This window comes from Nilaparvata lugens, chromosome 4, assembly GCF_014356525.2.
Source record: "Nilaparvata lugens isolate BPH chromosome 4, ASM1435652v1, whole genome shotgun sequence".
Taxonomy (NCBI): Eukaryota; Metazoa; Arthropoda; class Insecta; order Hemiptera; family Delphacidae; genus Nilaparvata; species Nilaparvata lugens.
The window spans coordinates 36,111,674-36,136,463 of NC_052507.1; the positions used below are offsets into that span (position 1 = coordinate 36,111,674).

A 24,790-nucleotide genomic window follows, 5' to 3' on the forward strand; every position below is an offset into this window, starting at 1 on the left:
AAATTATCAGTATTAAAATTCAACCGGCTTTTGTGCAACCGGGCCTTTGTGAGGGAAAGTTTTGCATTCCTCTGGGAATTAATCTCAATTTACCTTGATTAGATAGAACATTTCTGTATGAACTATGAATGATATTATAATTTCTTCTTTCGTAATAAATTTTTTATGTTTTTGTACTCCAGAGCGAAGCTCGGTCCGCGATATTGATGTCATTACATGACACAAGACAAACCTATTGATATTTATATTGATGAATCACAAGTAAATACCAAAGTTCTCAATTTAGATAGAAATTAAATTAAGTTACATGTTATTTACATTTAAATTTCCATACCTAAGCTTTTGGTTTCGAGCTGAGATTAAAGAAAGAAATCATATAATGGTAGTCAACAATAATCAAAGTGATTGAATAAACTCTATTCAGAATTATTCAAATTAACATCAAAATGTCCACTTAAAAATTCACACTTTAATATTAATGGTAGTAGAGTCTAGGACATGAGAAATCAGCCATGTTAAATGTTAGACCAATTATTATAAATGGACTTCCATGGAAGAAAGAATCAGTGGATTGGCTGCTTTTACACTCTTTTGAATAACTGAAAGGAAGAGTAAAGCTGCGTTTACACCGAAGTTATTAATAAAATGTGAACATTTGATGTGTTAGTCAAGTTCCGTTCAATCTAATAAAAGCCACAAGGATTAAGTTATCAACATTTTGTCAATAACTTCGGTGTAAACCAGCTTAAGCGATAGGCTATGCCAGAAATTACAGAATAAGCAAGAGATCCATGGATACCAGAGTCAACCAATTCCAAATAAACTTGATTTGGAATTCTATTTCCAATTGCATCATGCAAAAGAAAAAATAACATGATCACTGTCAACGAGAATTAATAATTCCAATGGATAAAGTCGAGGTCGACTCTTAAGCCCCGCCCAATATTCCACAAAATTCGCTGCAATTAGTCTACTATTCTACAGAGCACTTCCAACACATCAATTAATAATTCAAATGATTGGACTCAATAATTTTCATGCCAAGCTGTGGCCTAATTTCTCTATTTATTACCGATAGAGGGCAGATCATAAGATGCTCCTAGCAAGTAGTACGTCCGTGATACAAACATTTGAGCTGAGTCTCATCTCTGAGATAACTTGAGAGGAAAAATTGATCATCCAAGTGACAGCTTATTGAAACAGAAATTTCCATCGTTTGTTGAAAACTGAAGAGAGGAAGAGAGAAAATTAACAGCTGTGTTTATAACATCCAGCAATATAATTTGAAAACATTGCATGATTCAATAAAAATATTCCCTGATGTCAAGATGAGTGCATAAGAGCAACTGGGTGACACCATAAGGCATCGCTAACTTTTGATTGCTTTTTAAAATACGCAGTTGAATGTGTTGTTCAAACTGAAGTGATAGCAGCGCAACTAATCATCACACTTACTTACAACGATTTTTGGGTAACTAAATATTATAGAAATGTATTTGAATGAAACTTGAAACAGTCCTATTCATAATAACATATTCATCGAGGGAGAGCACCTTTTGGGATACAAAATTTTATGACAGTGACTAGACTATATTTATTAATTATTCGAGTTATATTCTGCAAGCAATTTTTGTTTGTATGATGGATCTCAAAAACGATTATAACGGCTTTGGTAGAATTCAGGTTATAAATATTTTACAAAAATAATCTGATCATTTAATTCCCGTAGCGAAGCACGGGTACCCTGCTAGTCTTTGATAAAATTACATCCTCAGGTCTATTACCGAAACATTTGTGCCTGGAACAGGAGTTGAAGAGAGAGACTGTACTTCCAACATTATTTCTGAACCTCCTTCCTCTATTTTTTCATAAATCCATAAGGAATAGCAGTTTTTTATCACCGTAGCGGAAATATTCAGATGTGTAGGAATGATCAGGGAGAACAATCATGCCACAATAGCAAGACAACTGTTTTTCACTGATTGTATACAGTGAGACTACTGCTCTTACCTTTCATTCCTCGCTAACAAATTCTCGATCTCCTTTCCAGTTCATCTCTTTCTCGAAAGTGAAACTCGTAAAATTTCAACCTTGTGGATTGGCTTTTGTTTTGAGAATGAAGTCAGTCACTGTATCTCTCTGCACTCCAATCAGAGCAGCGAACTCCACTTCTCACACTTTTCTCTCTCATCGTATTTTTCCGTATTCTCTTGTTCTTATCCTTGTCGTCATCATCCTCCAAGTCCTCTTCTTCATAATCTCTTCCTCCTCCTTCTTCTCTTCCTTTCTCCAGTTCATGTTCAATAATTATGTTTATGAGTGGTAGTGAGGGATCAAATCGCTGTATATTTATCTCAAACATCCAATGAGAGCTATCTGAATAGAACTGAGGATTTTGCTACTGCAAATATTGACTGAAGAATTAAACAGCAGAAGGAAATTTTAAGAATTGTAATGTCCAAAAATTGCGGACAGACCGGGTATTGAACCCGGTACCTCTCCGTTGCCGTTTAGACAGTTTCATTCTTCAAATTTCCTTCTGCTACTCAGCTCTTCAGCAATATTTGCTGTAGCAGAAGTCCTTAGTTCTATTTATACAGCTCTCATGGAATGTTCAAAATTATCATTATCTAGTAATAATATTCCAGCTGTTGGTTGAATTGCGATTTATAATAAATTCTTCCATCAAAGAATTCTTCTAATCTTATTTTTTGACTCTTTCTTCACCTTTTTTGTTACACTGATTCTCCTTGTCCTTTTAACCTTTGTCATTGATTCTTATTTTCCTTTTGCATTCCTTCTCATCTTTTTTTTCTATTTTCATCATCTATTTCCCCTTTCCCCTCCTTTTTCTTAATCTTCTTTTCTTTCCTCCTTATTTTTACTCTTAATTTCTTCTCCATTCCATGATCTGTACTCCCTTTCTCTTCTATTCTTTCTTCTTCATTTCTCTTTTCTTCTTCTCCATCCTTCTTTCCTCACTATCTGTTCATCTCACCTCGCTTTGAACTTCTCATCGCTCACTGCTCGTTCTGCACCTAGCACCTATTTCTAAACACTACCCAAGTTTTTCCACAGCTGAACAACATCTTATTTACAGAACTGTTTTGCAGGTTAGGTTTTCCAGTTGTGTGTGTGTGTGTGTGTGTTTTCTATCACACTCCTATTTTGCACTGATGCCGGGGCGGTTTATGCAACACGATTCGGTTTTGCGATTGCTTTCTTCTTCTCCCTCCCTCCATGGCCTCTCTTTCTACTCTCTTAAAACCCAAACTCATCTTGGAAACTCGTCTTCCCTCTCCCTCCAGAGCGAACCCAAAGACGTTCCATCAACTCGTACCACTTTTATTTGCCTCCCTTCACTTCAATTTTCACCGTACCGCAGGTTTATCTGTTCTTCCACCCCTCCTCTCCTCTCACCGACCCTCTTTGACCTTCTCCTTCCCCTTAGGGCACTTCTACAGCCCTGTTTCATTCTTCTTCCCCTTTCACCACTTTTCTTCCTGTAATGAGAAACCGATCCTGGCATTCACCTGTTCGCCATCCTCTTATCTGGAAAAAACAAACATAATCGCTTTAGTGCTGATACAAATTATTTTTTCCCATCAAACTTCATCCAATACTTCAACTTGAATAATTTCCGGAATGAAATCGACTGGAATAATATTGCCTCAGATTAGGCTATTTATAGCCTACTGAATAGTTGGTTAGCTGAAGCGTTCAAATAGTTCAGTTCAATACTACATTGTACAATTATTGTTCTTGCTGAGGGTGATGTTCACATGAGCTCTTGGCTTGTGCGTGGGTAATGAGGCGGATGATTATGAGAGATGAAGAAATTTGATATTCACATTCACATATCACATTCTTCAAAGGATTGATTGGTGCACATTTTGTGTACTTATGGTGAATTGAGAAATCATAGTTCATTTATATATCTATATATATTTATTTATTCATATTTTTTACAAAGAAGCACCTAGTGTTCGTTTTTATACACTAAATCTAAGTAGTCATCCATGTAAATTACTTAGAAGTGGAGCTGTGGGTTGAATATTCTGTAGAAAATATGACACTGAAGTAAATTAATGAATATTATAGTTTTTCAATGATGGAAAAGTTGAAAAACCAATTATTCTAGCTGTGTTACGTATCAGAGAAAAAAGTACAAAAACACCATCACATATGTCATATACTATTGCAGAATGTACTATTTAATATATATCAGAAAACGATCATGAAATGTACTCTGGGTCATTTCTTGGAACTCAATCAGGGAATGACGATAATGCATTTATGATTCCATATATCAAGTGGGAAATTGTACACTATGCGAAACTGACAGGCTCAAGTTTCAATGTTTCCATACTGACATAAGCTTTGGAATTGCATCAAAGTGAAAGATGGCGCTCAGCATTATTCGGCTAAGTTATTCCCTTGATGGAGAGTAAGTAAGAGATGAACGTGATAAGATACCACCTCACGAGAAGGAGAGATTGGTGAGGAAAGAAGAGAGTAGATCAATGAATCCAGAGGGGGAGATAGAAGAGTGGGAGGAGTATCTGAAGGGAGTTAAACTGTGGTGGAGATTGGTTTTAAAGATCGTGAGAGGAGTAGAAGAACGTTTATAAGAGGAGGAAGTTCAAAAGGAGGAAAATAAAGAGAAAAAGGATAAAGGTGTGGGAAGAGTGAAGAATTTGAAAGTTTGAGATGGATAGAGGAAAAAGATGAAGGAGAGTAGAGAATAGAACAGTTTGAGGTGAAAAGAAGGAGTAGGAAAGGCAGGAGGAGAGGGATGAGGAGGAAAAGGAGAAGAAGATGAAGGATGTGATAAAAAGTGCATGGGAAAGATGGTATAAGAGAAAAAGGAGAAATCAAGAGATAGAGCATCTGACAGACTGACATCGGTCTGGAGGAGCAGCAGTGTCCCGGATTAAGCGAATGTCTGAGAAGCACGCAAATGGTGAACCTACCTGCCTGCCTTCCCGCTAATACCCTCCTAATTGGCCCTCCCAATACGTGTAAGCGAGATGAGCAATTCACTTGGTATGGTCCAGACAAGGAAATGGCTACCCAACACTAACCATAATAACCACTCGTTAATTGAAATCAGTTAAGATTTTGTTCGTTTTTTGTTAGTGTAGGCTGCCAAAGTGGAAAAACGAGTTTGCATTGATTTGTAGGCTATTCTTCATGATTTGAGAATAATGATAGAGCCAGTTCATGATAAATGATTTGATAGTTATGGTAATCCATTACATGCTATTTTATTGGATCGTAATGAGTTTCAAATGATAAATAACTCACAGTAAATTCATTGTGATGTGTGGAGTGGAAAGTGAAAAGTGATTCAACCTCACTTCAAAGTTACTGTAATCTTATATTTGAATTTTTTGGGAAATAATTAGATTATTGGGTTCACTTGTTTTCCTCTCCTAATATAATTTTTTGATGAGTGATACTTCTCAAACTGATGAATGTATAAACACAAATGGGAATTTTCATAGTTTTCTATAGTATCCTCCTCATCGGAATCTATGCTTCAATCATTGAACAGTGATATTATACTTGAGCTTGGATTGCGAAGTACGAAAATGTACCTATTCTTCTAATTCAATTCTACCAGGGATAGAAAATAGTTTGTAATTTGTATGAATTTTCGTCAGCCAGTTCCAAGTTTGAAAATCCAAGTCCAATCTCCATCCACTTACCTTTTCACCCTATTTACATGACAGTAATGAATTTTTATTCCTTGAGATTCTATTCAATATTTTGTTTGATATTCCATTATCTCAAGTTCTGAGACTCCAATAGTTTATTATTATTGTTATAAATGTTAGAATAATTATTATTCTATAACTGAGTATTGATCCGAAACTCAAGATGTGAAATGAAGAAGCATAAATGAATAGACTACATAATGTTCAAGAATAAATCGCATGTTATGGTTCAGTATACTTGAAAGGAAGCAAACTCAAGAAATTTATCAAACTTTGTATTTTTTATATGCTAAGGCCAATCTTATTGTAATGAATGTCCTAGTAAATCTCTCAACCATATCCTAAAGATACTTCATTCTGAAGCCCACCGCCTCTTTCATTTCTATCAAAATATTTCCAAGTAATGATCTTCTAGACCTGACAAACAATAACATCCTACATATTTTTAAATTTGGTGTGCTCTATGAACATTGAGTACTCACCCAACTTCATGTGTTACATAGGAGACCATTGACCAACCAACAAACTTTATTGAGTTTTTATGCTTCAGCTGACTTATTGCTTTCCCTGAGTTTGTCGAATTGAATCCACGAGAATACTTTGGGGTTCATTACTTGTGCAGGATTCAGGGTAGAAATCACCTCTTTATCCGCATTTAATGAAGCGCACTGTCATGTCACATCCCCGTGAGCAGAAAGATTGTTCCGCAGGTTTGGCACATACTTTACCACCAGGGAAACACTTTTCCGTGGGGTAACGGCAGGATTTCACCATTATTTCTACTCAAACTCAGGCCGTGAGTGAGTGTTTCCCGGTTCTCAACTTTTTTGACAAGTGACAATCCGGCTCCTCTCCCCTGAGCATATTCCTTAGTTTTTTCGTCGAAATAAGTTTATTCATGATTTGCTCCCCTCGAGAAGAATTGTAAAAGATAAAAAAGAATTCCACATAAATAGTATTCAAGCTTGAATGAAGGAGCTTTGCTCGTTATAAATGGAGGAGTATTGCTGAAAAAATCGTTCGATACTCGCTTATTGGAATAATATCACTAAGAATGAAAAGTAGCTTGAGAATCACAAGTTTAAGAAGTCTATTAATGGAGTATATTCTATAATGATTGTAATAGCATTTGAATAGATTCATTCTCAATTCTTCCCATCTAAGAAATTTCTTATTCATTTCATGCTACATCGGAATCTTATCTTCCCTTGTTAATTACTCAACTTTCAAAACATTATTTCAATCGTTTACAGTTTATGACATTTTTCACACCCACTTGAGGCTAAATCAATTCTGATAGTGGGATTTCGATCGGCTTAATGTAATCATAGTTCCAATCCGATTGGTTTTACGTGGAGAAAATACGAAGGTACAAAGGGCCCTGATCACCATCTCAGTTCAAACAGAGATTGATTAGTTGTTGGTTCAAACCAGCAATAAACTTCAACCAGAATGGTATGAATACATTACAATGAACATGACCATATCTTCAAGTAAATGTAGCGTTGATTCGATTGCTTATGGGCAGAAAAGTGTTTCCAGAAAGTAAAAAGTCTCAAAAATGTTATTCATTAAGGCCTAATAGCTTTTTTCAGTGCACCATGAAGATTCAAATACGCTCACTTTCAGCTGATTTGAAGGTTATCCAAGATCAACAGGAGTTGATTTGTGTAGATGTGATTGCTGTTGGGTGTGGCAGTGGCAGTAGCAGTAGCAACTGAGTTGAAATTATTAATGGGCTGTTGGCGAGCAACTAGTTTGTATCAGTTGGACACTAATTGAGATTAGGGTCGTGAAATTGTCGTCGTTCGGTTACAATCTAATTGAGACACGCTCCTCTCACTCACTTCTACTTTCTCACTCACTCTCACTCACTATTACTTACTCACCCTTACTCTCGCACTCACACACCCTTCTGGGATGTGGCCCCTCGAATTCCACCTTAGACCTCACAGCCTCAGGCTTGAATTCAGTGTATCAATTCATCTCATTCGACCGTGAGAAGTATTTTAATGAAGACTTCTGATCACCTTCAAGAACAATTAAATTTTGGATAATTTGGATTATGTGGGACAAGTATCACAATAGCCCAACAAATTCATTCCAACGAATTGTTGATGGGTTCCGAAGATTTGAATGTACACATTTTTCTGGTGAAAAATGCATTTGAAAACAGTTCAAATTACTCGATTTGATCTAAAATTGATATTGTATGGTCAAAATTTTCATGTTCGCTTTTGTGATCAAGTTTTTCATTGTATTTCTCCCATTCAACTTATGGAATGAATTGTATGAATTGCTTCCATACAATTGAAAACGTGATCACAGGAAACGAAAACTAACAACGATTGAAGAAATTGATCGCTTGGAGCAGAACAGTGTCAACGACGCCATATTCGAATTAATTTCGGATGTGAAACAAACATCATGAGGGGGATGCATTGCTGCACAGTTGGATAGCATAAGCTCACCAGCAGAAATTGAAACATTCTTGTTGTGAGGGGACGAATGCTTGTGGACGGGGGAGGGGTCAGACGTGCCTCCAGGTATCTGTCACTTTGTTTTGCAGTTTCATCTCTCTCAAAATGCCTTCTGCTTTCTCCCTGTCGTTATTCCCCTCCTGCGCTTCATCGCATCAAATTCGCGCGTGCAGTCTTTTGTTCCTTATCAATCTTTCTATTTTCATATCTCGCGCGTTTTTTCCTACCCAAGACAACCATTCATCCCTATCTCCGGTCTCTGTCGCTCATTTTTTACTTCCTTCCTTTTTTTTGTTTTCCACCGACGAGCAGCTCCGTGGCTTTTTTCTCTTCTCTCACTCATATTCCTTTTTTCACGTCCTCCTCCTCACTCACTCCCTCTCTTCATCCCATTTCCCATTTTTCCAACCTCATCTTCCCCAACCAGCAGAAATACCCATCTTCTTTACACTTTTCCCATCCTTCCTCCGAGAATTACACAATTTCTTACTACCCTACTTTGTTGCATCCTCCTATTCTCTGCTACTCCGTCCTTTCCTTTTTCCCCCTTACATTCACCAGCTATATCTTTCTCATTTCAGTACCCTCCTTTCTCAACATTTCTACCTTTTTACTATTTCATTCCGCCTGAATATTTTAGACATCCCATCTACGTACCTGGTCCTTCTGTTTTTCTTCTCCTATCTCTGTTCTCACTCTCCTCCCCCCATCCAGTTTTCAGAACACTCTCTGTTTCTTGCATTTTCAAATTATTGCTGTGAACTGGCCCTGGCACCCTCGAAGACAGTCGTAAAATTTCATTAGCTCACTGTCGTTGTCATATCAACCTCAAGGTGGACTGGAGTTATGAATTTTTCATTTTTGCCTCCCATGATATCGTCAATTGATGGAACTCAGTTTTCATAGTATTATGAGGGGTTTGAGTGTCTGATCTAACAATGATTACAGATTATATTTGAATGATAAAGAGAAGTTCCTGTCGAAAAGGAATTCATTTTCATCTTACAATCCACAGAAAATTCACTGAATTTGTTGTGAAAGCCGAACATTCGGAGTAGTATTATAATTATTGTTGAAGATTGTCAATCATTCTAATCAGACTCCTTAATTTGGAATCTCCTAGAGACTTTGGAACAAGGAGGTGTTAACGAATCTCCCAGGAATGTATCATTTTTCAATAATTATTATCAATATACTTTTTGATATTTTTGTGTTAACTCAGTCAAGGATGCTGTTTTCGTCATAATACTCGCTTCAGTAAACATTCCTACAAATTCAGTGAATACACCATTTAAACCGGGTACAAATCCATTCAAGCAGTTGTAAAGATTATATTTCTCGATGGCTCATCAATTATAACGGTACTTTCCATAGAACGGCAAAATTCATCAAATATCTATGTTGAGGGCAATGTTAATTGATATTTCAGTGGTTTTCACTGAATAAACACAGACCAGTTATCCGGAATCGTCGATCCCGAGAATACTTCAAGCTTTCCCCAAAAAAAAAAAAACAATAATGTTTTAATCATAATGGTACTTTTTGAGAACGAGAACGAGAGAAGATCAAGACAGATCATAGATAAAAGATTCTATGATTCAAGGATATTGTGATCCATTCTCTTCAAAATACCGTATCTTAGGCTACCAAACATTTCTGTGAGATGCTGAAGATAGTTCAACTGCGGTGTATGTTGTAGTTTTCTACTACAACAATTATTAGAAAATCATCAAGTAAATGTAGCGTTGATTCGATTGCTTATGGGCAGAAAAGTGTTTTCAGAAAGTAAAAAGTCTCAGAAATGTTATTCATTAAGGCCTAATAGCTTTTTTCAATGCACCATGAAGATTCAAATACGCTCACTTTCAGCTGATTTGAAGGTTATCCAAGATCAACAGGAGTTGATTTGTGTAGATGTGATTGCTGTTGGGTGTGGCAGTGGCAGTAGCAGTAGCAACTGAGTTGAAATTATTAATGGGCTGTTGGCGAGCAACTAGTTTGTATCAGTTGGACACTAATTGAGATTAGGGTCGTGAAATTGTCGTCGTTCGGTTACAATCTAATTGAGACACGCTCCTCTCACTCACTTCTACTTTCTCACTCACTCTCACTCACTATTACTTACTCACCCTTACTCTCGCACTCACACACCCTTCTGGGATGTGGCCCCTCGAATTCCACCTTAGACCTCACAGCCTCAGGCTTGAATTCAGTGTATCAATTCATCTCATTCGACCGTGAGAAGTATTTTAATGAAGACTTCTGATCACCTTCAAGAACAATTAAATTTTGGATAATTTGGATTATGTGGGACAAGTATCACAATAGCCCAACAAATTCATTCCAACGAATTGTTGATGGGTGAAGATTTGAATGTACACATTTTTCTGGTGAAAAATGCATTTGAAAACAGTTCAAATTACTCGATTTGATCTAAAATTGGAGCCGTAATCTTAGCCTAAATATTTCATCTTGATTATGATGATACTTTCACAGGAAAAACTGAGCACTTTGATTGAAATAGACGTTTCAATGAAAACACCTCGAGGTACGAGACATATGACTGGACTTGGAAGAATTGATTGAAGAGGAGGTCGAATTAGCGATATTCAGGGATACAACTAAATCCTCAATGTGATATACGTTTCCGAACAGATATGAAATTCCATATCTTGTAGACAAAAAAAATCGTTCAATGTTCCATATTGATAGAAAAATGATGATCATGGAGGGACAATGTGTTTTTCTCGGAAGGCTTGGAGGTTTGAAATAATTTTCAAGTTTGATTTTTTTTTTAATAGATCAAACGTTATGTATATTAGGATGCAATTGGAAATAAAAACCTGTAAAAAAGAAATTGTTGATGCAATATTTATTTCCCAGGAAGTATAATCAGAGTTATAAGAGTAAAAAGTATGAATACCTCAGTAGATTTATGTTGCAATAGTTCATACAATCAACTCGAAAATAAAAGTCTATACTGGTTTGTTGGGTTGTTAGAACATGCTTTCTTTAAGATTTGACTTCACCAGAAGCATCTGTCTTACAAGATGATATAATATTGATATTGTATGGTCAAAATTTTATGTTCGCTTTTGTGATCAAGTTTTTCATTGTATTTCTCCCATTCAACTTATGGAATGAATTGTATGAATTGCTTCCATACAATTGAAAACGTGATCACAGGAAACGAAAACTAACAACGATTGAAGAAATTGATCGCTTGGAGCAGAACAGTGTCAACGACGCCATATTCGAATTAATTTCGGATGTGAAACAAACATCATGAGGGGGATGCATTGCTGCACAGTTGGATAGCATAAGCTCACCAGCAGAAATTGAAACATTCTTGTTGTGAGGGGACGAATGCTTGTGGACGGGGGAGGGGTCAGACGTGCCTCCAGGTATCTGTCACTTTGTTTTGCAGTTTCATCTCTCTCAAAATGCCTTCTGCTTTCTCCCTGTCGTTATTCCCCTCCTGCGCTTCATCGCATCAAATTCGCGCGTGCAGTCTTTTGTTCCTTATCAATCTTTCTATTTTCATATCTCGCGCGTTTTTTCCTACCCAAGACAACCATTCATCCCTATCTCCGGTCTCTGTCGCTCATTTTTTACTTCCTTCCTTTTTTTTGTTTTCCACCGACGAGCAGCTCCGTGGCTTTTTTCTCTTCTCTCACTCATATTCCTTTTTTCACGTCCTCCTCCTCACTCACTCCCTCTCTTCATCCCATTTCCCATTTTTCCAACCTCATCTTCCCCAACCAGCAGAAATACCCATCTTCTTTACACTTTTCCCATCCTTCCTCCGAGAATTACACAATTTCTTACTACCCTACTTTGTTGCATCCTCCTATTCTCTGCTACTCCGTCCTTTCCTTTTTCCCCCTTACATTCACCAGCTATATCTTTCTCATTTCAGTACCCTCCTTTCTCAACATTTCTACCTTTTTACTATTTCATTCCGCCTGAATATTTTAGACATCCCATCTACGTACCTGGTCCTTCTGTTTTTCTTCTCCTATCTCTGTTCTCACTCTCCTCCCCCCATCCAGTTTTCAGAACACTCTCTGTTTCTTGCATTTTCAAATTATTGCTGTGAACTGGCCCTGGCACCCTCGAAGACAGTCGTAAAATTTCATTAGCTCACTGTCGTTGTCATATCAACCTCAAGGTGGACTGGAGTTATGAATTTTTCATTTTTGCCTCCCATGATATCGTCAATTGATGGAACTCAGTTTTCATAGTATTATGAGGGGTTTGAGTGTCTGATCTAACAATGATTACAGATTATATTTGAATGATAAAGAGAAGTTCCTGTCGAAAAGGAATTCATTTTCATCTTACAATCCACAGAAAATTCACTGAATTTGTTGTGAAAGCCGAACATTCGGAGTAGTATTATAATTATTGTTGAAGATTGTCAATCATTCTAATCAGACTCCTTAATTTGGAATCTCCTAGAGACTTTGGAACAAGGAGGTGTTAACGAATCTCCCAGGAATGTATCATTTTTCAATAATTATTATCAATATACTTTTTGATATTTTTGTGTTAACTCAGTCAAGGATGCTGTTTTCGTCATAATACTCGCTTCAGTAAACATTCCTACAAATTCAGTGAATACACCATTTAAACCGGGTACAAATCCATTCAAGCAGTTGTAAAGATTATATTTCTCGATGGCTCATCAATTATAACGGTACTTTCCATAGAACGGCAAAATTCATCAAATATCTATGTTGAGGGCAATGTTAATTGATATTTCAGTGGTTTCCACTGAATAAACACTCACCAGTTATCCGGAATCGTCGATCCCGAGAATACTTCAAGCTTTCCCAAAAAAAAACAATAATGTTTTAATCATAATGGTACTTTTTGAGAACGAGAACGAGAGAAGATCAAGACAGATCATAGATAAAAGATTCTATGATTCAAGGATATTGTGATCCATTCTCTTCAAAATACCGTATCTTAGGCTACCAAACATTTCTGTGAGATGCTGAAGATAGTTCAACTGCGGTGTATGTTGTAGTTTTCTACTACAACAATTATTAGAAAATCATCAAGGGATATTGTAGTTCCATGTGGATAGCATAAAATGGTGATCAAAGTTATTCTCCGATAAGTGTGTATATGATCGGCTATTAGATAATTTATAAATTATCTTGTCGACTGATATGTCTGTATAACTTGTTGACTGTATTTGTTCAGTAGTATTTTATCAACCATCTACAAAATACATATCAAATTTCCACTGTGGGTGTGTAGGCTGCATACGAACCGTGGATAGCATTGTATTCTGGTATAGTGAACAAATTATATATTCCAATATTCAATGAATTTCAGGTTTTCTACTTTTCATCTTCTCGTAATTTACTTCCTACTGTCTGAAACCTTTTTTTTCTTCTTGATATTACTTCCTTGTAACAAATTGAGATGTTGAGATCTTTATTTCTTTCTTGATCATCATCTCCTTGCTCATCTTTCCCTCTAACTTCTTGCTTCCATTTTCCACTTCCTTCCTGTATCAAATCTACTTCATCTATCATACTTCTTCTCACCCTCCGTCTGTGATCATGATCGAACTTCCTCTTTAATTTCAATCATTCTCCTACACCTCCTCCTTCTCCACCCTCCTACGATTCTCATACCTCTTTCTACTCCTCTTTGGTCTCCCAGATAGTTGGTAACACTTGCCATTTACGATGTGAGAGTGTTTCGGCTTTGTGTGAATATTTGCAATTTGTATTTCAAATAAAAGCGGCGGCTCCGGCTATGGCCCTTATGAATTTAACACACTGGCCACCAGCTAGCAGCCAGAGTATGGATCCTTTGAAAATTGGGAGCGCTTAATATTGGTTCTGGCATTGGAACCACTGCTACGTGAATACACGGTTCTATACCAATGGAAATAGTGAGAAAGAGGAAAGATAGATTCTAAGAGGAGTGTGAGGGAAAACGTTGGTGTAAGGATGAAAACGTTGAGAGATGAAGGAGATTGTTATGGAGAAGGATGACGAGAAACAGTATGTGTGAACAGCGGTGATAATGGACAGAAGATGAAGATAAGAAAATATGGAAGAGAATAACTTGGAAAGGCTTGAATGCAAGGAGTAGGAGAGTTTGGAGGAACCCAAGGCTAACTCAGGCTTTGAAAAACGATATGCATAAGAAGAATGCGAAAACATGAAGAGGAAATGGATGAATATTCATGAGGAGAAGAGAAAAAAGACGAAGAAGAAGGAGAAAAAGGATAAGTAGTGATGGAAGAAGAAGAAGAAGAAGAAGAAGAAGAAGAAGAAAAAGGAGAAAACAAAAAATGAATAAGCAACGTGAAATAACGCAAATAGAGAAGGTGAAGTAAACATATGATGATTGGTGAAGAAGGATGCAAGAATGAAGAAATGAGAAGAGAAAATGATGTTAGTCTAGCCATGGTGTTGACCGCATGGATCCTGCTCCTGGCTTGGAACTGACAGGGTGGCTTGTTGCTGGCAATGGAGGAACAAACTTGTGGTGAATTATTACAGCGGCAGAACATTGCAGCGACCCAACTTACAATGTACACACCAACCAACTACTTTCGTACAAGGCTTGTACTCTGAGCCTGTTTACAGTCTGCATTGCGTCTGTGTACAGTCTGCATTGAGTCTGTGTACAGTCTGCATTGAGTCTCTGCACAGTCACAGTCTGCATTGAGTCTGTGTACAGTCTGCATTGAGTCTGTGTACAGTCTGCATTGAGTCTGTGCACAGTCATAGTCTGCATTGCGTCTGTGTACAGTCTGCGTTGAGTCTGTGCACAGTCACAGTCTGCATTGAGTCTGTGTACAGTCTGCATTGAGTCTGTGTACAGTCTGCATTGAGGCTGTGTACAGTCTGCATTGAGTCTGTGCACAGTCACGTCTGCATTGAGTCTGTGTACAGTCTGCATTGAGTCTGTGCACAGTCATAGTCTGCATTGCGTCTGTGTACAGTCTGCATTGAGTCTGTGCACAGTCACAGTCTGCATTGAGTCTGTGTACAGTCTGCATTGAGTCTGTGCACAGTCACAGTCTGCATTGAGTCTGTGTACTGTTCTCAGACAGAGCCCATGTCACCATACACAAATTTGATTACTGCACATCTTGGAGCGTCGGTGTTTGAGCCTCAATTACATGAGGCCAGTTCAGCATGATCCAAGTTAGTTGTCGAGTTAAACACTTATTTTGTAGGAAACAGTATAATATATCTGTTTTGACAAGTCAATAGTTGTTGTTGTTGCCATTAAATTGGACCAAATTACATTCTCTACATACTTATTATACAACTGGTCTGTTCAAGCATACTTTATAAGAATGAGATCGAATAGGCCTACTGGGCTGTGTATCAGCTAGACTGTGAGGTTTCTGAAATCATTCGGATGTGTAGTATCCACTGATACATCCCATATTGAATTAGATTACTTCTCAGGTATTCTCAACCATATTTATCGAGATTTGATTTTTTTGGACCCTGAAACAGGCCGTCTTACTTGAGTCTACCGCCAATCGCTTGTTGCGGAGCGTTACTCGTCTATGCAAGCAGAAGGCAATGGTTCAACATAAATTTAACGAAGAATCATCCATATGAGTGATGATATTGTGCGTGAATGTTGTCACAAAAATCAAAGATGTCAGTTGTAGAATAAAAGACGTCACTTTCTGAATCGTTGTGATCCATGGCAACTCTGTGAGACTGAGTTGGCATGGATCACAACGATTCAGAAAGTCAAGAAGAAACCAAACGGCTTCTCCAGTATATCAAATGAGATGATTCCGATCAGCCACCGTAAAAAATTGGCTTTACCACTACTTACTCATAATCTTTCGCCAAATTCAAGGAGTGACTTTGAAGACAGAGGTCACAAACTAATGACGAGCTCGAAAACATCGTCATAGCCAACTTAAACTCATCGGTCGACAACATTTTGTGAAGTTTGTTCAGGTAGGTTGGTCCACTGATATGACAAATGTCTGAACTTTCTTGGCAATCATTTTGGAGAATAATATTATGAGTGTGAGTAATATTTAGTGTGAGAATATTATTCTTCCATAAAAAATCGAATTTATTTATGGCCAATCGAACGTGAAAAAATTACCCTCATACCAAACACTGATTCTCTTCCAATCAGTACATAGTGCTATCGGATAAACTCCAAGGCTCATATAATAATACTATGATTATTTCTTTGTTATAGCATTGTCTAATACAAAGATAACTTATTGAATAGTTATACTGATAAATAATTTTCTCTTTTTTTCAGTCACCTTGGCAAGCCAGCGAGCATTCACAATCACAGGTAAATATCAAATTTCAATATTATCACTTTTCAGTATTTCAATTCAATTTAATTCTATATTATAATCCTTTCTGAATATTAGAGATCCAATGCATTGTTTCCTATTATGAATTTGTACGACTGAATACTTTCTAACTCATCAAATTTATCTATTCTCAAACAATACATTATGAATATCAATATATGCATCTAGTATTTTCTTATCTAATTGATTAATCTTTATACTATACGTGATGAGAAGAGAGAGTATAGTAACAAGTATTGAGTAAAATAAGCATGGAGAAAAACTGTATCTGTATCCATTCCTTCGATGTGTAAACCTGTAAAGATTGGTTGCTGTCATTTTTCAAGGAAGATGGGTCTGAGATTTTTGAGTCATTACTGCAATCAGGGAAGGTCAATTTGGATCAGGTAGAAATGAATAGATCATTGTGATGAGAAAGCAATATTAAACAATTCAAATCAATACCGATGACGACTGAGATGAATTTAGTACTATTTTTTGAACGGTTGGAACTCTCTTGTAACGTTTTAAGAAAATATAATTTAATAGAAGAACACTCATATCTATTGATTGTACATATGATTATCTTAATGAAATAGGCTATCCATAATCATAGATTGCATTCGAATCAAAATATTCTTGATGAAACTAGAAAGGAGAATTAATTTTGACTAGTAGGGTGTACATGGAATATGAGAAAATATCAATAATATCACAGTAATTTTAGTAATTAGCCTTTTGAAATCCTTTGACGGTTGGATCAATTCCACCTTCTCTTCTACAATATTATCTCCTGAACAGGAATGAGATAGAGAAGATTTGCATTTTAAAGAGGGAAGAAGAAAAGGAAGAGGAACAGGAAAACCGTGAAACATGTTGTGGATGCACCGGTGGTGGAAGGGGAAAAGGAAAGGGGAATATTTTTCCCTCATAATTTCTAGAGAAACTGGAAAATAGCTGAAAAGTGTAAACGAGTGAAACAGAAGAGAGAAAGAGATATTTGATTGTCCTTTTTTTGAGATATTTGATATTTATTTAAAACATCTTACATTGCCAGGTTTGACAAGAGCTATGGCAAACACTGGTAATGGACAAAATAATAATACTCCAATGATGGAGAATTGATTACAATAATCATAAACAATAAAAATATATTCGTGAAAATGAAAATGATGGGTGATATGAATGAATTGAATCAGCAGCATTTACAGGGGAAGTGGAAAATATGAATGGTATTAATAAGTGGGAGGATATCAAGGCTAGGTGAGTGGTAAGGATGTAGAATATAGAGGACTATGAATATGAAGGAACCCGGATTTTCGGTGAGGTTCTACCACTCTAGCACCTTGGGCTGTTGAGACGCTATGACCGCTACCCTAGACCGGCAGCACCTCGGCCAAACTAGTTAGTTAAATTCTATTGATCAAATAAAGAGGCTGAAGATTTGAGAGAATAGAATACAGAGGTATTCTATTCAGGGTAAGTAACAGTGAGATAGATAGAGAGGGAGAGAGAGAGAGAGTGAGAGATTGATTGTTCTATTCTTCTCCTGGCAGGGTTGAAGCCATTTGGTCCCCTCCACCACCCAACCAGGCCAACACAATTACATAGCAAAAATATAAGTAGTCTACTTCTAGAACAAAAACATCAAAATGAAAAGGTAAATTGTCATAACAAAAGTAATTTGAAAGATATTTTTAAGTGTTCTTAGCGAAAGTCCATAATACCATTAATGTATTAATACTGACTTCACTTTGTTTGTAAATTGAGGAGAAAAATTACTGTTTAAAATTATTAAGAAAATTGAACTGTACACTTGATATAACTAAGAAAAGGAAAATTCAAATTCAATTTCATATCTTCCCAACAGTTGTTCTTCATGAAGTGTTTTGAATTGTGCCACACTAATCAAGTTTAGAATATTTTCATTCATTTCATTTATCATCCTCAAAAACATCGCAAAGAACGAAGCACCAAACATTGAAGTTCTATGTGTTGATTGATTGATTGATTGATTGAGTACTTTATTTATGTAGATTACAATATATACTGGCTTATACACTTATATACAATAGCTTACAATACAGCAAAATTATAGATGAATTTACATAATATAGACTAAGAAAATAATTATTGAACTGTATATGATATGAAAAAGTAATTTGTAATATAATAACTATAGATAATTATATCGTTATGCATCTACATAAATTGACTGGACAGAGCTTTGGACATATCAATGTCCATTCTTCGGAAAGATTATTAAAAATATCCTTCCCACTAACTCTCTACCAAAACGTTAATTTAATTAATTAAACTAAGGATTTATTTATTAATGGAAATTTTGTAAAAGTTTCAATAATTATAAATATTTAGGAGAAAAAAAACAGAAAATTGATAAAGTAAAATAATTATATAGGTAGATAATATCAAAATATTGATTAATAAAATGAAGTAGGCTGAAAGTAGATCAGGGTAATCAACTTCCAGTAATATACAGCAGTATGCAGTGGATAATTAAAATAACATGAGTTTATATAATATATATATATATATATATATATATATATAATATATATATATATATATATATAATTCATTCTATAACAGGTTGAAGGTTTGTATTGTGGGATGGGTGGGGGATGGTTGTCATGTGATCGTTCTAGACAGTTTCAGTCATTTGTTCCAAAATATGTTTTTTAAAGTCGGGATTAAGCTCGCTCGGCTCTCGATGGACCTAATAAAAACAGGAAGTGCATTCCATGCACGACAGGCACTGACTAAGAAGGATTTTGTGAAAATAGTAGTTAGATGATCGGGCATCCTTAAAGTACTTTCTCCGGTTCTAGTATGTAAAGCATCTATCCTCCTACCTTTAGAGACAAATTTGAAATCATCTTTAAAATAGTTCGGATTACCGTATTTCAAGATATCTCTAACAAGCTTGACTATTCGAAAAAGCCTTTGATCGGGAAGCTTTAATGTTGAACTAGCAATGTGGGGTGATATGATCATGGCGTTGGAGAGAGTAGACGAAACGTAGACAATAATTTTGGCAACTCTGTAGTTTATCATTCAGAGTGACTTGCATATCGTTAAGAACAGAATTACAATACATTAAATGTGGGAAGATGAGAGATTGAACCAATAATATTTAATGTTCTAGGGAGAATATCATGCATTTCTTCAATGCATGCATGGCTGAGAATACTTTTTTACAAGTTTTGTTCACTTGTTCTGACCAGTCAAGAGTATATTCATAATAATGCTTAAATTTTAACTGAGCTACAGTAAGGAATGTCATTACCGTCTACACTAATTTTGTGAATCGATTCAAAGTCAATATTGTTTATAAGACGAGAATATCCAATTATAATGGGTTGTGTTTTGATGGGATTAAGCTTAAGGCCATTTTTCTTTGTCCATTCCACTATCGAATTGATATCCTGATTCATTATTCCAACTGTTTCATTAATTTTTGTTATGGGACAGCTCAAATAGATTTGAAGGTCGTCTGCATAAGTATGGAAACTGGAGAATTTGATAATGGAAGGAAGGTCATTAGCATACAAGGTGAAGAGGAGAGGGCCTAAAATTGAACCTTGTGGTACTCCATGCATAACGTTTTTCCAAGTAGACTTTTTGTCACCGACAGGTACACATTGTTTCCTACCTAATAGATAGGATTTAAACCAAACTAACGAGTTGTGACTGAAACCAAGAATAGCCAACTTATTCAGAAGGACTATATGATCAACAGTATCGAATGCTTTAGAAAAATCAAATAGGGTGAAGATGGTGCATTTTCTTTGGTCCATGCCTAACCTTATATCATCAGTGACACGAAGCAGAGCTGCCTCAGTTGAATGGAATTTTCTAAAGCCTGATTGAAAGTTGTGAAGCTTACTATTGTTGTCTAGAAATTTTACAACTTGAGCATAAATGAGTCTTTCTAGCACTTTGGACAATGCAGGTAAAATACTGATTGGTCTAAAATCCTCAACTTTATTGGGTGATGGAACTTTATTTAGAGGGAGAACCAGAGCAAACTTCCAGTTTTCAGGGAAAATGCCTTCTTTAAGTGACTTGTTGAAAATGTATGTAATGGTTGGTAAAACAGCAAATAACATCTTCTTGATAAATTTAATAGAAATTTTGTCTACACCCGTAGCATTACTATGAATACGTTGAATTGCTCTGAAAGTGTCTTCTTCTGAGATTGGATGGAAATGAAATTGATCAGTAATTGGTAAATCTAAGTTTGTAACCTGCTCTTCAAGATCATCGATATGATTATAGCAATGACAACTTCGTCGCGTTGGTAAGAGTGTGAAACGAAATGGTCATTTATATTGTTCAATGGTAAGTCAATTTGTGGATTCGATTTCTGTTTGGCAAGCCCGAATTCTTTTATTCCCTGTCAAAGTGATTTAGAGTCTTGTCTATTGTTTGTCATGAACGAATCCAAGTACCTAATCTTTGAGTTCCGTAATTCCTGTTTAACTCTATTTCTAAGGCTGCTATACTCTATCAAACTGTCCAAGTCAAATGTCTTTTCAAATTTTCTATGTGCTTTGTCTCTACGTCCCATCATCTTAAGTATGTCTTCAGTCATCCACGATACTCGTCGTTTTCTATTAATCCTTCTTTGTCACATAAGGTGCATGTTTGTCATACAGAGTCAAAGTCCAATTCTCGAAAGTCTTGACCATGTCATCAACTGAGGGTAACGCTTCAATTTGATGCCATGGAGTCTGAGCCACATCAGTCAGGAAGGCGGCTTCATCAAAGTTTTTGAAGTCTCTATAAGTGATAATTTTCTGTTCTGGCTTAGGTATCTTATGGAAAGTACACAGTAGATCAAATCATGTCCAGAAATAGCTGGGACTGGGATTTGGCCTGCTTGAACAATCTCGTTAGGATCACTAACAATGAGAAGGTCAATGAGTGTGTCAGACTCATTAGTATGATGAGTTGGATCGAGAGGTAAAATAGTCATGTTTAGGCATTGGAAAATAGTAGTCAGTTGGAAGTAGTCAAAGTTACGATTTGTCATGTTCAAGTCGGTGTTCATATCCCCCATATCTAGTATACGGCTATAACAAGGCATAAGAGAAAGCAAGGCATTTTCGAAATCTGTAAAATGACCTATTTTTGGTGGGCGATAACAGATACCAACGAGTAATTTATCAGTACTAGATAAGGATAATTCAAGTAGCATAAACTCTGGTCTGGAACAATACTCTTGTTTAGATGTGATTGAAACTTTTGTTTTGATACCATCTTTCACATAAATTGCTACACCCCCACAAGCTTTATTTAATCTATCATTCCGGAAAAGATTATATCCAGGTGATGCAACAAAATTTGATTCGGAAAAATGATTCAAAAATGATTCGGAAATTCCAATTATATTGAAGTCCTGAAAACAGAAGATTGCTCTGAGTTCATCAATGTGGCAGCTGAGGGATTGGACGTTAAGGTGAGCAGCCTTAAAAGTTTTTTGAAAGAGTGGAGCTTATTTGCTGGAAACATACCTGCGTCATTATTACTATTACTGAAATAATCATACCCACTTGAGGGCGAGCGAGCTGACGTGTCAGTGAGAGGCATCATGGAAGCAGCAGACCAACCGTGAACCGACCTCAGAACGACACATGACAGGGAAAATGGGGATGAAACTGATAAAACTTGACCTAAATGAAAAAGTCTCTTGATTCGAGTGCATCCTGTATGCCTTGACAGTTCGGCTCCCTTCACTATTTGAAAACACTAGTTCAAAAAATGCACTAAACACATCAATAAGAAGTAGATGTTGTGATCTGTGGAGTTACGGTGATGAATAATCCTAATGGTGAATAAGATGAAGATTGAGGAAGAACTGGTAGTGGGAGATCTAGAACGCAATGCGAGTGGTTGACATCCGCCAGAGTCACGGGCACGTTCAGCTTCTTGTTGGAGACATCAAGCGCTAGCAAGTCTGTGTCTTCTTTGTCGCTCTCCGAGATCCCAGAAATATGTATTGAATGTTGGCGCCCATATTGCTCGAGGTCGTCGACCTTCAGGTGACAAGACACCTCCAACTCACGAATTCTATCGTGCAGCTGTTTGTTCTCCTCCTTCAATGCCTGAAGTTCCTCAAAAATAGACTTCACAGCCATTGAAACAGCATTATGGACAGACTCTTCGATTTGCTGTCGAATAATGAGGAGGGTCTCTTTGGACAATGCTCCAGAAATAGCTGGCTTCGGAGCATTGACCTCATTCTTCGGCGTGCCTCTGTTCGGTCGAACCATCGTGTACCATTAGGTGGATTTACACTTTTATAGGCGAGAAGGTGAACTGAAGAATTAGGAATGTTTTTTCAAGATAAATAAAAAGAGTGTGAGTTAATCAAAAATATAATTTCACTATTGAATTTAGCTCGAGAAACTGAATAACTTGATGTATAATTTCTAGTGAATTGAACTGTATAACCCTACGAAATATCTATTAGAAGACGGAGCTGAACTAACACACGTTTACTCACTCGACATAACCAAGAGAGAGAGAGAGCGAGAGAGAGTGAGGGAGAGGAAACTGAGAGAACAAGAGGGTAGGAATTTGGAGAGACAAACTGCTCAAATAATATTTCATCGAGAGACAGTCCGTATTGAATCGTAGAAGCACTGTGACATGTGATTTCCAGAGAAATTCAGTGACGTCATTCGGGGAGGGGGAGAATCGATGAAGAGAGAAACGGAAACGATAGAAATGGGAGATATTGTATGAGATGGAGGAAAGTGGATTGACAAGGACACTTGAAGAGGCTGAAGGAGAGGAATGATGCGATGGAACACAGAACAAAGAGAGAATAGGTAAACTAGGAAACAGGATGGGAGAAGTTTGGAATTTGGAAGATAGTAACATATTATTCAATGACTCACATATCAATTCATGATGTGAAGGAGAGATATGTTGTAAAGATGTAGATTTTTGCCCCACTAGTTGGGTGACATTGTGTAATGTTGTGCTTCCTGAGGGGTTATCTCTTATGATAGAGTCCCACGTTATGAAGCCATTGTGTAAAGACGTGCTTTTGGTATTTATAAGAGCAGTTGCTAAAGTCCCTCATTTGCGAATAAATTCACAAATAATTAAGGCCGTCCGGCTTGCAAAATTGCTGGGTTCAAACCTTAGCTCTAGCTCAGTGGTAGAAACATGAATTTTCCAAATACAATTAGTCACCATAAGGTTCAATGACCGGTGATTATTAATTCTTACCGCCGCATCTATGAAGTTCTTGAAGAATACCAATGAGGAAATCAGAAGAATATTTGATGACTGACTATCAGTAACCATGTACACAATAGAGAATAATAAAAACCAACTATAGTTTTTTCTAGTTGATCCTTAAAACGCTTGTCATGAATACAGGTATTCACCAATTTATCCTTCTGAAATTCCTTAGAACTTACAACGCCAGTTCTTGAAGCTCTCTGGATCCTTATATGATATAACTGGAACCTTATTAATATAATTATCAATATGTTTTTTCTGGCAGACTAATATGACTATCATCAAAGGATGATAAATATGGAGTGCTCTTAATAAGATCAATATTAATTGATTCAATAATTTTATATGTTGCTGAATATTTTTTGGTACCAAGACAGCTCAAACTGTATATCACGAGATGAGTTAGGATAACTTCTATGATTTGTATGCTGACATAAAACACAAAATATATTCCCATAAAACAATATCTATAAAATATTCTTATATCTATAATTTTCCTCAAATAAATCTGAATAATTATCACAAGGTTTAATAGCATTCACAATATTGAGTTTTAAAATTTATAAATTTGTATTTAATACTGATATATGGACTTCAAGTCAATTCATAATTCTACAATTAAAAACTTGTTGGTCTGCAGATTTGATATGACTTACTTTGATCAATTAGCAAAAATAATAATTAACAAATTAATATTCAAACATGAGATCTCAGGGCTTTTAATGAGTTTGTGCCGTGCACGGAAGTAAGCTTCCTACATATATCGAATAAATTCATAAAATGTTCTTATAAACTATGTGATAGCACTCAACACGTTGCGAATTTTCTTTGATTTAAGTTGATTTGTATAGCGCTTTGATTAATTCCCCAACTATGCATAGAAAGGCCTTAAAACGAGCTCATTTGATTTATCACTCACATTAATGACGTTCTTGACGGTCTCGTGGATTGAATTAATTATTTCCAATAATTAATTATGCAGGTCCCTT

At 36.4% G+C, this 24,790-nt stretch overlaps 2 protein-coding genes across 3 annotated transcripts in view; one reads left to right on the top strand and one right to left on the bottom strand.

Moving 5' to 3' along the window:
* LOC111049599 (nucleolysin TIAR) overlaps positions 1–24,790 on the top strand; it is a 675,963-nt gene that overhangs the window by 44,590 nt on the left and 606,583 nt on the right. For both annotated transcript variants that reach the window (XM_039427387.1, XM_039427388.1), the window contains exon 2: positions 16,484–16,519. In XM_039427387.1, the coding sequence (XP_039283321.1) occupies positions 16,484–16,519 (36 nt within the window). The remainder of the gene's footprint in view (positions 1–16,483; positions 16,520–24,790) is intronic.
* LOC120351157 overlaps positions 1–24,790 on the bottom strand; it is a 120,343-nt gene that overhangs the window by 39,958 nt on the left and 55,595 nt on the right. The window lies entirely within an intron of this gene.